The sequence below is a fragment of the Scyliorhinus torazame genome, chromosome 7 (genome assembly GCF_047496885.1).
Source record: "Scyliorhinus torazame isolate Kashiwa2021f chromosome 7, sScyTor2.1, whole genome shotgun sequence".
NCBI classification, from domain to species: Eukaryota; Metazoa; Chordata; class Chondrichthyes; order Carcharhiniformes; family Scyliorhinidae; genus Scyliorhinus; species Scyliorhinus torazame.
Window position 1 is genome coordinate 102,739,220 of NC_092713.1, and position 15,019 is coordinate 102,754,238.

The 15,019-nt window shown below is 51.8% G+C and overlaps 1 protein-coding gene across 19 annotated transcripts in view; it reads right to left on the reverse strand.

The window, feature by feature from the left end:
- The window catches only part of pde4dip (phosphodiesterase 4D interacting protein), an 888,328-nt gene that overhangs the window by 196,929 nt on the left and 676,380 nt on the right, over positions 1–15,019 (reverse strand). For all 19 annotated transcript variants that reach the window (XM_072511203.1, XM_072511204.1, XM_072511190.1 and 16 more), the window contains one exon: positions 8,482–8,998. In XM_072511203.1, the coding sequence (XP_072367304.1) occupies positions 8,482–8,998 (517 nt within the window). The remainder of the gene's footprint in view (positions 1–8,481; positions 8,999–15,019) is intronic.

Consider the following 15,019-nt stretch of genomic DNA (forward strand, 5'->3'; position numbering starts at 1 on the left):
CTCCTCCACCCCAATTGGCGCCCCCAGACCAGCCACCTCCACCCTTGGGAACCTCAACTGATCCAAGAATCGCCGCATCCCCTCTTTTCCCCCTAGGGGCTGGGACCTATACAGTTCCTCGTAAAAGGCCTTAAAAGCCTCATTCACTTTCCCAGCACTCCGCACCGTAGTTCCCCTGCCATCTTTGACTCCACCTATTTCCCTCGCTGCCATCCCCTTACGGAGCTGGTGTGCCAGCATCCGGCTCGCCTTCTCCCCATGTTCATATATCGCCCCGTGCCTTCCTCCACTGTGCCTCTGCCTTCCCTGTGGTCAACAGGTCGAACTCCGTCTGGAGACTTCGTCTCTCCCTGAGTAGTCCCTCTGCATAGCTCCTGTCCACCCTTAAAATCTCCCCCACTAAACTCTCCCTTTCCCTGCCCTCGCTCTTCACCCTGTGAGCCCTGATGGAGATTAACTCTTCCCTGACCACCGTCTTCAGCGCCTCCCATACTACTCCCACCTGCACCTCCCCGTTGTCGTTCGCCTCCAGATATCTTTCAATACACCCCCGCACCCTCCCGCACACATCCTCGTCTGCCAGCAGTCCCACATCCAACCTCCACAACGGGCGTTGGTCCGTCTCCTCCCCCAGCTCCAGCTCCACCCAGTGCGGGGCATGGTCTGAAATGGCTATGGCCGAATACTCCGTTCCCTCCACTTTCGAGATCAGTGCCCTGCCCAAAACAAAAAGATCTATCTGGGAGTAGGCCTTATGTACATGGGAGAAAAAAGAAAATTCTTTGGCCAAAGGTCTGGCAAATCTCCACGGATCGACTCCCCCCATCTGATCCATAAACCCCCTGAGCACCTTGGCCGCAGCCGGCCTCCTCCCCGTCCTAGATCTGGAACGATCTAATGCTGTGTCCAGCACCGTGTTAAAATCCCCACCCATTACCAAGCTCCCTACCTCCAGGTCCGGAATACGCCCCAACATCCGTTTCATGAATCCAGCTTCGTCTCAGTTTGGGGCATATACATTCACCAGTACCACCTCCGTCCCCTGCAACCTACCAGTCACCATCACGTATCGGCCTCCCTTGTCCGCTACTACGTTCTTGGGCTCAAACGACACCCGCTTTCCCACCAGTATTGCCACCCCTCTATTCTTCGCATCCAGCCCTGAATGGAACACCTGTCCCACCCATCCCTTCCTTAACCTTACCTGATCTGCCACCTTCAGATGTGTCTCCTGAAAGCATGGTCACGTCTGCCTTCAGTCCCTTTAGGTGCGCGAACACTCGGGCCCTCTTAACCAGCCCATTTAGGCCCCTCACATTCCACGTGATCAGCCGGATTGGGGGGTTACCCACCCCCCTCCCCCGCCGACTAACCATCTCCTATCTTAGGCCAGTCCTGTGCTCGCGCCTCCCACTCCCTCCAGTCCCCCAGGCGGGGAACCCCCGCCCCGACCACCTCTTCCATTTTCAGTTCCCCCTCGGACAGTGCAGCAGCAACCCTAGAATCCCCCCCCCCCCCCCCCCCCAGATCCACATCTAGCACTTTTGCTCCCCCCATATTACTTCCGTGAGTCAGCTGACCTCTGCTGACCCCGGCTTCCCCCGCCTTCCCGTTGATCTTCCCGTGTGGGAGTCTCTCCTCCTCCTTACCTCTTTTTCTATGCAGCACCGCCTTGGCCCGGTTGAAGCCAGCTCTCCTCTTTGCCACCTCCGCGCTCCAATCCTGGTATACTCGGATCACCGCGTTCTCCCATCTGCTGCTCCGCACATTCTTGGCCCACCTCAGCACACATTCTTTATCCACAAAGCGATGGAACCTTGTCACTATCGCTCTTGGGGGCTCATCTGCCTTGGGTCTCCTCGCCAGGACCCGGTGAGCCCCTTCCACCTCCAGGGGGGGTCGGAGAGGCCTCCGCACCCATCAGCGAATGGAGCATCGTGCTCACGTATGCCCCAGCATCAGCTCCCTCCACTTCTTCGTGAAGACCCAGAATCCGGAGGTTCTTCCTCCTCGACCGGTTCTCCAGGACCTAAATTCTCTCGGCCCACCTCCTGTGCACCGCCTCGTGCGCCTCCATTTTTACCGCCAGGCCCTGGATATCGTCCTCGTTGGTGTTCACCTTATCGTTCACCTCACGAAGCTCCACCGCCTGGGTTGTCTGGGTCTCCTTCAGCCCCTCGATCGCCAACAGCATCGGCGCCAGCACCTCCTTTTTCAGCACCTCCACACATCTCATGAAGAACTCCTGGTGGTCTGGCCCCCACGTTGCTTGCACTCCACCCTCCGTCATCTTGCCTTCTTCTCCCTGTTTTGTTCTCTGCTCCATGGCCTCTTTCCTCGTTGCTCCACCGCTGCTCCCTGCCAAATCTTGTGGGGGAGGACCTCACTGCTCCTTCCCACACGGGATCAGTCAGAAAAAAACTCTGTTGGGGCTCCTCTGGTGAGCCCGAAAGTCCGTTTTCGCGGGAGCTGCCGAAACGCGCGGCTTAGCTCCGCATCGCCGCAACCGGAAGTCCGTCGAAGTTCCTGTCTATTCGGTAGGTCCACCAGCTCTTCGTGGGTCGTCAGTCTGTTCCCTGTGTAAAAGTTGCTAGCCGTCACTGTCCCCCTCATCCTATCTCTACCTCTAGCATGGCTGGTGGAAACCTGTGGTTGCCGCAGATGGGGGCCATGGTGGACACCTCGGTTAGATCAAAGTGCTGTTTCATCTGGTTCTAGATTCTCAGTGTTGCTACTACCACCGGGCTGGTTGAGTGTTTTGCTAGTGGGGATGGGACTGCTGTCGTGGTGAAGGCCTGGAGGGTCGTTCCCGCGCAGGAGGACTCCAACCTCACCCATTCCGTGTTTGGTTCCTTCTCCCATCCCCTCACTCTCCCAGCAACAGCTGCCCAGTGGTAGTATTGCAAGTTCAGGAGTGCCAGGCCTCCCATACTCCTCCGTTGTTTTCGGGATTCTTGGATTCTCCCCCGCCCTACACACACACACACACACAAATGCCATAATCATTTTGTCAATTGCTTGGAAAAAGGCCTTGGGGATGTATATCGGTATGGATCTGAACAGGAAGAGGAGTCTGGGCAGTACATTCATCTTGATCATCTGCACCCTCCCCACCAGGGAAAGTGGGAGTGCATCCCATCTCTGTAGGCCCTTTTTAACTTCCTCCGCTAGACTGGTCAGATTCCACTTATGTATCCGTGTCCAATCTGGATCCCCAAGTAGCGGAAATTGTTTTGGGCCATTTTAAATGGTAGGCCCTCCACCTCTGCCCCTCCTCCTCAAGGCTCACCGGGAAAACTTTGCTTTTGCCCAGGTTGAGTTTGTAGCTGAGAAGGCCCCGAACTCTCCCAGAAGCTTTGTGATTTTCTTCATGACGTTCTGTGGGTCCAAGATGTAGAGTAGGTCATTCGCAGAGAGTGAGACTCTGTGCTCTCTGTTTCCTATTCGGATTCCCCTCCAGTCTCCTGCGTCTTGAAGGGCAATCGCCAGCGGCTCAATTGCCAGGGCAAACAGGAGCAGGGACAGCGGGCATTCCTTCCTTGTGACTCTGTGCAACTGGAAGTATTAAGAGCTGGTGGTGTTGGTCCAAATGCTCGCCTTGGGGATTATACTTTCACCCCGTGAGGTGAACCCTGTCGCCAGCCCAAACTGCTCCAGTACCTCAATGGGGTACTTCTATCAAAGGCCTTTTCTGCATCCACGGAGACGATCGCCTCTGGTGTTCTCTCCCCGGATGGGGTCAGCATCACATTCAGCAGCCGTCTGATGTTCACAGTTAGTTATCTGCCCTTAACAAAGCCCGTCTCATCCTCCGCGACCACCTCTGGTACCAAGTTCTCCAGTCTCTCGGGCAGGACTTTGCGAGTATTTTCACGTCCACATTGAGCAGCAAAATGGGTCTGTATGCTCCGCATTCCATTCGGTCTTTGTGTCTTTTGGGCATCAGCAATATGGTGACCTGTGTAAGCATTGGAGACAGGCTGCCCCTCGCTAGTGAGTCTGCTAACATCTCCCGCAGGTGTGGGGCAAGAGCTGGTGCAAATCTTTGTAGAAGTCCACCGGGAACCCTATGCACCTGCATTGAGTTGATGCTCTCCATGACCTCTCCCAGTCCTAGTGGTGCTTTCAGCTCCCCCGTCTATTGCGACATGACTGGCATGTCCAGTTCGCCAAGAAACTGTTTCATCCCCGAACCCTATTGGGGGCTCTACAATCCCTGGTAGAAGGTCTCGAACGCTTCATTGACCTTTTTTGATTTGGCTACCAGTCCGCCTCTGCTATCCTTCACCTGTGCTATTTCCCTTGTGGTTGCCTGCTTTCTGAGCTGGTGAGCCAGCAGATGGCTAGCCTTCTCTCTCTGCTCATAAAATGTCCCCGTGTCTGGTGGAGCTGGTGCACTGCCTTCCTGCTCTACAATTGGGGCCTCGGAGTATCTTCTGTCGAGCTCCAGTATGGAGACGATTAGTTATTGTCTAGCCGCCCTCTCTTCCCTATCTCTGTGTACCTTGTTGGCTATGATTTTTCCCCTAATCACAGCCTTCAGTGCCTCCCAGAACATGGAAGGCAAGACTTCCCTGTTCCGTTTTTTTGCCTATGGCCTGTAATGTTTTCTAGCAGAAAATATTATGGGACAAGAGGGCCGTGTCCAATCTCCATGTGGGGCTTTGGTCACGGCCCGTCTCCAACCTCACATCCATGTAATGTGGAGCGTGGTTGGAGATTACGATCGTGGAGTATTCCGCTTTGACTTTTTCTGGAAGCACCGATTTCCCCACTACAAAGAAATTGTTGCGAATGTAGATCTTGGGTATCAGTGAGAAGAATGAAAGTTCCTTCTCACCTGGGTGCAGGAAACGTCATGGGTCCACTGCTCCCACCTGTTCCATAAACATTCCCAGTTCCACAAATGTTCCCAATTCCCTAGACAAGCCTATCATTCTCCCCGTTCTAGGTTTTATCTGTCCATCAGTGGGTCCTGTACACAGTTAAAGGTCCCCCCCCCCCCCCCATAATCAAATGTCTATTTTGGGGATTTCTGCCATGGTTTTCTTTACGCATTCCGTGTCGTCCCAGTTGGGCGCGTACACGTTTACGAGGACGACTGGTGCCCAGTCTAGGACACTGCTGACCATGACATACCGTCCCCCTTGGTCCTTGATCGTCTTTGTCACCATAAACACCATCCTCTTGCTTATCAAAATAGCTACCCCATACCCTTGTACCATTACAGGAATGGTAGGTCTGTTCCACCTAGCCCTTCCTTACCCACAGTCCTTCTCCCTCAATTGCATCTCTTGGAGGACATCTACATCGGCTTTCATACTTTTCAGGTGGGTGAAGACTCTAGATCTTTTCACTGGGCCGTCAAGTCCCCTAACATTCCAGGTGATAATCCTGGTGGGGTGGGTTTCTGTCCCCCCCCCCTTCCTGCAGGATCAACCATACTTACTTGATGGATGCGCCCCTGCACTCCAGGGTTTCCCTTTGTTAGGGGGCCGTCCAAAATGGCCGTGGTCGGTTCTCACCATGAGGCCGAGCCCCTGCTCTCCGGGGTTTCCCTTTGTCTAGGGACCCTCCAAAGTGGCTGCTTATGGTGCCTCCTGCTCCATCATCCCGAACGTGACCTACTGAAGCCAGTCTAGAGCACTTCCGTTCCTTCTCCTTATGTTCCCCCCAGTGGTCTTGATTCTCCCCTCTATCTCCCTTTCTGCCCTCCCCATCCCCCAAGTGCCACCCCTTTTCTATTTGCCCCCCTACCTTCCTCCCACCCCCCCCATACTTGTGTTCCCCCCTCCCGTCAGGTGCTTTTTCCCCGCTGGGAGATGCGCCATGACTCCCCTCTCTCTGCTGCTTCCTAGCACTAGCTTTCCCCACTTGTGTGGTGGCACTCTTCTATGCCCATTCCATTGCTGTCCTCTCTGTCTCCTCCTCCTCCTTTCCTGCACTCTGCTGACCTCGCCCTTTCCCGTGTTCTAGTTCTCCTTGTAGCGAGGCAGTGCGGTCCAGTGCAAAATTGTCCACGTTCATCACTATTCGTCTTCCTTTCTTCCTTACCGCTACCTTGTTTGCCTTTTGCCCAGGCCGTTCCCATGCACAAACTCGTCCACCTCTGCCGGGGTGGTGAAATAATGTTCCTTATACTGGTATGTCACCCAGAGCTTGGCTGGGAACAACATCCCGAATTTCACACTGTTCTTAAACAGGGCGGACTTTGCATGGTTGAACTTGGCCCTGCGCTTTGCCAGGGCCATTCCAATGTCCTGATACATCCTAATTCTGTGTCTTTCCCAACGGCTTGCTTTGGTCTGCCGAGTCCAGCGCAGGATCCTCTCCTGATCCTGGTACCAGTGCAGCTTGGCTATTGTCGCCATTGGTTGCTCCCCGGTGTTGGGCTTTGGTCGGAGCGACATGTGTGCCCTGTTGATCTCCTGTGGCTTGGGGAAGCTGTCCCTTCCAACCACGTTGTCCAGCATCTGGGCCACATAGTCAGTTGGGTCTCTGCCCCCTTGGTCAAGTCAATTATTCATATATTCTGTCGTCTGGATCGGTTATCTTGGTCCTCAGGCTCTCTTGGGTCACCACCAACCTTTTTATCTCGACCTCCAGGATGACGATTCATTCACTCTGGTCAGTCGATGCCTTTTCGAGCTCTTGGATCATTCTTCCCTGTGCCTCCAGCTTCTTTCTCATCCCGTCAAACTTCGTCTGCATGATGGCCAGTGCCTCTGCCACTGCCACCCGGATCCCCACCTTAATCTCATCTTTCATTGCAGTCAGTTCCTTAGTTAGGAACGTCTTCCATCCAGCTCCAGATTGGGTGGGTGGGGGGGAGAGCCCTCCGACTGTGTCGCCAGTCTCCCTCTCTTGGGGTGACTGGGGACCCCTCGCCTTGTGGGTCTGCCGTCTTGCTCGCTCTTTGCTCTTGCCCTTTTCCACCGTTTCTGGCTTCCCTGCGGCCTCTTGAGCTACTGCTTCCTGGCATACTTTTCTTCCTTATCTTTATAGTTGAGGAGATGAATGAGTCTGAACATTCGGGCTAAATTCAGCCAAAAGAGCCTATTTTGCTGTGTTCTGGAGGAGAGCCACCTGATGTGCGACTATTCAGCACATCCCGTCACCCGAAGTCAGCAAGTAGCACCACTCCTGACTGAGCTGGCCAAGTGTGTACCATCGACAAGATGCATTGCAGGAACTCACGAAGGCTCCTTAGGCAGCACCTAAAGGACAGAACTAGGTCAGCGACAGGTGGCGAGGGAACCAACAAGATGGAAAACCATACTAGACCTCATCAGCACCAACTGCCTATTGCCGATACATCGGTCCATGATAGTACTGGCAGGAGTGACCACCGCACAGTCCTTGTGGAAATGAAGTCCTGTCTTCACATTAAGGATACCATCCATTGTGTTGTGTGGCACTACAATCGTGCTAAATGGGATAGATTCAGAACAGACCTAGCAACTCAAGACTGGGCATCCATGAGGTGCCGTGGGCCATCAGCAGCAGCAGAATTGTACTCAGCCACAACCTGAAACCTCATGGCCCAGAATATCCCCCACTCTACCATTACCATCAATCCAGAGGGTCAACCCTGGTTCAATGAACCTCGGCCCTTGGCAAGAGCACGTCTCCAGCCTATCCCCGTAACTCAGTAATCCTACCTAACCTTTTGGACACCAAGGGGCAATTCAGTATGGCCAGTCCACCTAACCTGCACATCTTTGGACTGTGGAAGGAAACCGGAGCACCCGGAGGAAACCCATGCAGACACGGGGAGAAAGTGAAAACTCCACACAGACAGTCATCCGAGGTTGGAATTGAAACCGGGTTCCTGGAGATTTGAGGGAGCAGTGCTAAACATTGTGCCACCTTGCAGTGCCATCCAGTCCTGCCACATCCAATTGTGAATGGTGGTGGAATTAAACAACTCACTGGAGGAGGAGGTTCCACAAATATCCCCATCCTCAATGATGGAGGAGCCCAGCGCATCTGTGCAAAAGACAAGGCTGAAGCATTTGCAATAATCTTCAGCCAGAAGTTTCGAGTGGATGATCCATCTCGATCTCCTCCAGAGGTACCCAGCATCACAGATGTCAATCTTCAGCCAATTCAATTCACCCACATGATATCAAGAAACAGCTGAAGGCACTGGATGCTGCAAAGGCTTTGGGCCTAGCCAGTCCAGTCCTACAACCAGAAAAAATACTCAATTATCACCATCCAACAGACATTATTGAAAGTGCACTACCCAAGAAAGAACAAGAACAGATTCAACAGTGATGGCTGCCATCTGTTAAAACAGCCGGCTAAGTACCCTTAATTCAAGCTCACTAAAAAGAGGGCCACTAGGATGAGGTGCCGGATAACTACTAGTGCCTGAGGAACCACATCCAGCAGGCATAACTGTCTTCAGGGGGAGTTACATTACCGAGGGAGAGAAAAAAGATCAAGTTAAATAAAATAATAATTTGGTATATTTACCCTGACCAGGAGGCACCTTTAGATGAAGGACCTATCATTTTTGCACTCTTTAGCTGTGATTCCAGCGTGGTGACCCTGTGAATTAGCTTCTTTATTTCTGTGTTGGACTCTGTTGCTTGGCAACGGTCACCTCCAACGGACTGCCAGACGTCATCGTCATCATCCAGCTCATCAAACTGTAAAGCTTCAAATAAATCACCTAGAGCAGTGTTATGTGGCCTCTCTAGACTGGAGGCATAATCGCTGGTTGTGGAAAAGGTGCGGATACGAGACTGCAGGCTGCGGATGATCTTGTCTGATTCGGTCAGTTGCTCTTTGAGTTCACTGACATGTTGTTGTAGCATGGCAATGTCAATAGATTTTCCATCATTTTCAAATGCGTGCCCCTTCCTGAGGCAAGGCTTGATTGACAGCACAGGGTAGGGGGTTGAGGAGCCTGGGTCCTCTAAGGAAGAATGTCGCTGGATCATGTTCTCCTTGTAGCATGGGTACAGGTGTAAATCAGCTTCACCGTATTCTGAATAAGGAAATAAAACATTGAACAAAATTATTTTTTTTCCATTGCAAACTGATAATTCCTAATTCCTTTTTGAATACGGACTTTCTTCTTTTCCTACAATTTTCTCTCTTCTCGACTGCTGAGAAATAATCTTTCCCATCCTCCAGTAAATTTGCCCAAGAACCCATCTGCTACGTGTGGGATTGGACAATAAACTTGACAGACTGCTCAAACACTGGAGGCATCACACCTGAGTTTTCGTTTTGCAGCGAACAGTACCAAGACTGAGGGTGGAAGTGTTTTAGAAACCAGCACAGGGACATCAAAAAGTTGATAAAAAGGAAAAAAACATATAAAGAGAATAAACTAGGCAGAAATATAATAAACAGATTCCAAGAGTTTTTATAAGTAAGTAAAAAGGAAGAGAGTAGCTAAAGTAATTGTTGGTGAAGTGTTGAGGAGGTTTGGGTTCGGGGGAGGGTTTATTAGTTGGGTTAAGCTCCTGTATAAAGCCCCGGTGGCGAGTGTGGTCACGAACCGGCGGAGGTCGGAGTATTTCCGGCTGTATCGAGGGACGAGGCAGGGGTGCCCCCTATCCCCTCTGCTGTTTGCATTAGCAATTGAACCTTTGGCCATGGTGTTAAGGGAGTCGGGAAATGGAAGGGGGTGGTTCGAGGGGGAGAGGAACATCGAGTCTCACTGTACGCAGATGACCTGTTACTGTATGTGGCGGATCCAGTGGAGGGGATGGTTGAGGTAATGCAGATCCTACGGGAGTTTGGAGACTTTTCGGGCTATAAGCTCAATGTGGGAAAGAGTGAGCTCTTTGTGATCCATCCGGGGGACCAGGGAAGAGGGATAGAGGACCTACCATTGAGGAGGGCGGAAAGGAGCTTTCGATATTTGGGGATTCAGGTAGCTAGGAGTTGGGGGGCACTGCATAAACTCAATTTGATGCGATTGGTGAAACAGATGGAGGAGGATTTTAAAAGGTGGGACATGTTGCCACTCTCGCTGGCGGGTAGAATACATTCGGTTAAAATGGTGGTCCTCCCGAGATTTCTTTTTGTATTCCACTGCCTCCCAATTGTGATCACTAAGGCCTTTTTTAAGAGAGTAAGCAGGAGCATTACGGGATTTGTGTGGGCGAGCAAGACCCCGCGGGTAAGGAGGGGGTTCTTGGAGCGTAGCAGAGATAGAGGAGGGTTGGCATTGCCGAATCTGTGTGGTTATTATTGTGCAGCCAATGTGGCAATGATCCGTAAGTGGGTGATGGAGGGAGAGGGGGCGGCGTGGAAGAGGTTGGAGATGGCGTCCTGCAAAGGAACGAGCCTGGGGGCGCTGGTGACGGCACCGCTGCAGGTCTCGCCGACAAGGTATACCACGAGCCCGGTTGTGGCGGCAACGCTAAATATCTGGGGGCAGTGGAGACGGCACAGGGGTGCGATGGGAGCCTCGGTCTGGTCCCCGATCAGAGACAACCATCGGTTTGTCCCAGGAAGGATGGACGGGGGATTTCAGAGCTGGCATCGGGTAGGGATTAGAAGAATAGGGGACCTGTTCATTGACGGGACTTTGCGAGCCTAGGGGCGCTGGAGGAGACGTTTGGGCTACCCCCAGGAAACGCTTTCAGGTACATGCAAGTGAGGGCGCTTGTGAGGCGGCAGGTGAGGGAATTTCCGCTACTCCCGGCACAGGGGATTCAAGATAGGGTGATCTCGAGCGTATGGGTCGGGGAGGGCAAGGTATCGGCGATATACCAGGAGATGAAAGAAAAGGGGGAGGCTTTGGTAGAGGAGCTGAAGGGTAAATGGGAGGAGGAGTTGGGGGAGGAGATTGAGGAGGGGCTATGGGCTGATGCCCTAAGTAGGGTTAATTCCTCTTCCTCGTGTGCCAGGCTTAGCCTGATACAATTTAAGGTGGTTCATAGAGCGCATATGACGGGGCGAGGCGGAGTAGGTTCTTTGGGGTGGAGGACAGATGTGCGAGGTGCTCAGGAAGTCCGGCGAACCATGTCCATATGTTTTGGTCATGCCCGGCACTGGAGGGGTTCTGGAGAGGAGTTGCGGGAACAGTATCTAAGGTGGTGAAAGTCCGGGTCAAGCCAAGCTGGGGGCTATCACTATTTGGAGTAGTGGACGAGCCAGGAGTGCAGGAGGCGAAAGAGGCCGGTATTCTGGCCTTTGCGTCCCTAGTAGCCCGGCGAAGGATCTTGTTAATGTGGAAGGAGGCGAAGCCCCCCAATGTGGAGGCCTGGATAAATGATATGGCTGGGTTTATCAAGTTGGAAAGGATAAAGTTTGCCTTGAGAGGGTCTGCGCAGGGGTTCTACAGGCGGTGGCAACCGTTCCTAGACCATCTCACGGAACGTTAGATGAAGGTCGGACAGCAGCAGCAGCAACCCAGGGGGGTAGGGGGGGGGACATCATTCGTGGGGGAGGGAGGGGAGGGAGGGGGGGGGGAAGGGGGGTTCCTGTGGGGGGCATGTGAGCAAGAAAGCACATGAATGATCTGGAAACTGACATGTACGGGAAGAATCCAATGTACAAAGTTCTGTATTTTATTGACTTGCCATGTTCATGTCTTGTCACGCGAGTTCGTTTTCTTTTGTTTGTTACGGGGGGGGGTTTGTTTGTAAGGTGGAATATATTGTTATTGAAAAATTCTTAATAAAAATATATTTTTTAAAAAAGTAATTGTTGGTGCCTTAGAAACAGAGACAGGAGAAATTATCATGAGGAACGAGGAAATACAAAGGCATTGAACAAATATTTTGTGTCTATCTTCAAGGGAGAAGAAAATAGTTCCATACCAGAAACAAACAAAAACCTAGTGGCTAAAAAGTGAGGAAATTAGGAAAATTAATATCAGGAGTTTTGGAGAAACATAAGCGACTAAAATCTGACATCACCAACACTGATGACCCACATTCTACGGTTCTAAATGAGATAGATGCAGAGGTAGTGAATGTGCCCACTATGATTTTCCAAAATTCCTTTGATTAAGGAATGGTACCACTAGATTGGAGGTTAACAAATGTTACACTACTTTTCAAGGAAGGAAGGAGAAAGAACGCAGTGAACTTCAGGCCAGTTAGCCCAACATCAGTTGTTGGGAAAATGCTGGAATCTGTTATTAACAAAGTCTTAACAATGCACTTAGAAAAGCATGGTATAATAGAAAATCCTGTTTGCAAATTCTGAGAATGTAACTAGTAGGGTAGATAATGGGGGAACCTGTAGATGTAGTATGCCTGGATTTCCAAAAGGCATTTGATAAGGTGCCACATGAAAGGTTGATTGGCAAGATAAGGACTCACAGAGTTGGGGATAATATAGTAGCATGGATAGAGGATTGGTTAATGGATAAATAAAACAGAGTGAGCATAAATGAGACTTCAAGTTGGTAGGCTACAATTAATGGAGTGCTTCAAGAATCAGTGCTGGGGCCTCAGCTATTTACAATCTATATTAATTACTTTGATTAACATGGAAACATAGTTTAGGATGTACCGTGGAACGAGGCAGGGGTGCCCTTTGTCCCCCCTGCAGCTCCTGGTATATCTCTTTGCCCTGGCGATTGAGCCGCTGGCCATCGCATTGAGGGAGTCCAGAAACTGCAGGGGGTTGGTTCGGCGGGGGAGGAGCACCGTGTCTCACTATATGGGGATGACCTGCTGCTGTACATTGCGGATCCGGTGGAGAAGTTGGGGGATGTCATGCAGACCCTTAGGGAGTTTGGAGACTTCTCGGGATATAAGCTGAACGTGGGGAAGAGCGAGCTGTTTGTGGTGCATGTGAGGGGCCAGGAAAAGAGGTTGGAGGTGCTACCACTCAAGATGGTGGAGAGGCGGGAGGAGTTTTCGGTATTTGGGTATCCGGGTGGCTAAGAGTTGGGGGGTCTTGCATAAGCTCAATCTGGCACGGCTGGTGGACCAGATGGAGGAGGACTTCAGGAGGTGGGACATGTTGCCACTCGCCCTGGCGGGTAGGGTGCAGTCCGTTAAGATGACGGTCCTCCCCAGGTTCCTGTTCGTCTTTCAGTGCCTGCCCATTCTCATCCCCAAGACCTTCTTTAAGCGAGTAAACAGGAGCATTATGGGATTTGTGTGGGCAAATAAGACCCCGAGGGTTAAGAGCGTTTTTGGAGTGCAGTCGGTGGGGGGGGGGGCGGGGGGGGGTTGGCGCTGCCGAACCTGTTACTGGGCAGCGAATGTGTCTATGATTCGGAAGTGGGTAATGGAGGGAGAGGAGGTGGCGTGGAAGAGGTTAGAGGCGGCGTCCTGTATAGGTACTAGCCTGGGGGCACTGGTGATGGCACCGTTGCCGCTTCCTCCGACGCGGAATACCACGAGCCCGGTGGTGGCGGCGACATTGAGGATTTGGTGCAGTGGAGTCGGCTTTGGGGGGAGGCAGAGGCCTCCGTCTGGGCTCCGATACGGGACAACCATAGGGTCGTTCCAGGTAGGATAGATGGTGGGTTTCCTAAGCTGGCACCGGGCGGGAATTAAAAGGATGGCGGATTTATTAATCGATGGGACTTTTGCCAGTCTGAGGGTGCTGGAGGAGAAATTTGGGTTACCCCCAGAAATGCCTTTAGGTATATGCAGGTTCGGGCATTCGTGAGAAAGCAGGTAGGGGAATTCCCGCTGCTGCCTGCACGAAGGATACAGGACAGGGTGGTTTCGGGCGTGTGGGTCGTGGAGGGTAAGATATCGGAGTTATACCAGGAGCTGCAGGAGGCGGAGGAAGCCTCAGTGGAGGACCTGAAGGGCAAGTGGGAGGAGGAGCTGGGTGAGGGCCTGTGGGCTGACGCCCTGGGCAGGGTCAATTCCTCTTCATCTTGCGCCAGGTTCAGCCTGATCCAGTTTAAAGTGGTGCACAGAGTGCATATGACAGGGGCGAGGATGAGTAAGTTTTTTGGGGTGGAGGACAGGTGTGTGAGGTGTTTGTGGAGCCCAGCAAACCACGGCCATATGTTTTGGACATGCCCGGCGCTTACGGAATTTTGGAAGGGCTTCGCAAAGGCTATGTCCAAGGTCTTGGATACTCGGGTAAAACCGAGCTGGGGGATAGCGATATTTGGGGTATCGGATGATCCGGGAGTGCAGGAGTCGAAAGAGGCCGGAGTTCTGGCCTTTGCCTCCTTGGTAGCCCGGAGAAGGCTCTTGTTAATGTGGAGGGACGAGAAGCCCCCAAGCGTAGAGGCTTGGGTCAACGACATGGCGGGGTTTCTTAGGTTGGAGAAGATAAAGTTTACCTTGCGAGGGTCCTTTCAGGGGTTCTCCGGGCGGTGGCAACCGTTCCTTGACTTTCTCGCGGAACGTTAGGTGGAGGTCAGCAGCAACCCCGGGGAGGGGGGGGGGGGAGGGGGGTCTGATTTCTTTTTCTTTTTGTAAGGGGCGTATGCCCCATTTTGCTTTGAGATGGGTGTTAAATTGTTAATCGTTTAGAGGGTTAAGTTGTTTTGTTTTGTTGCATATTGCCCTGTTTTCTTTGTATTATTTTCCTTTTTGGAGTGTTTTGTAAAAATTATTGAAAAACCTTGAATAAAAACATTTTTTAAAAAAAAGAAAGAAAACAAAAGTAAAAAACATGGAAACATAGAAAATAGGAACAGGAGTAGGCCATTCAACCTTCCGAGCCTGCTTCACCATTCAACTTGATCATGGCTGATCCTCAGCATGGCTTGGGTCACTGTCTGTGCGGAGTCTGCAGGTTCTCCCATGTCTGCATGGGTTTCCTCTGGGTGCTCCGGTTTCCTCCCACAAGTCCCAAAAGATGTGCTTGTTAGGTGAATTGGACATTCTGAATTCTCCCTCTGTATACCCGAACAGATGCCATAGTGTGGCGACTAGGGGATTTTCACAGTAACTTCATTGCACTATTAATGTAAGCCTACTTGTGATGATAAAGATTATCATCTCAACACCATAGTCCTGTGCTCTCCCCATACCCCTTGATACCTTTAGAGTCTAGAAATCTATCTATTACCTCATTAAATATATTTAGCGACTTGTACTCCACAGCCTTCTGCGGT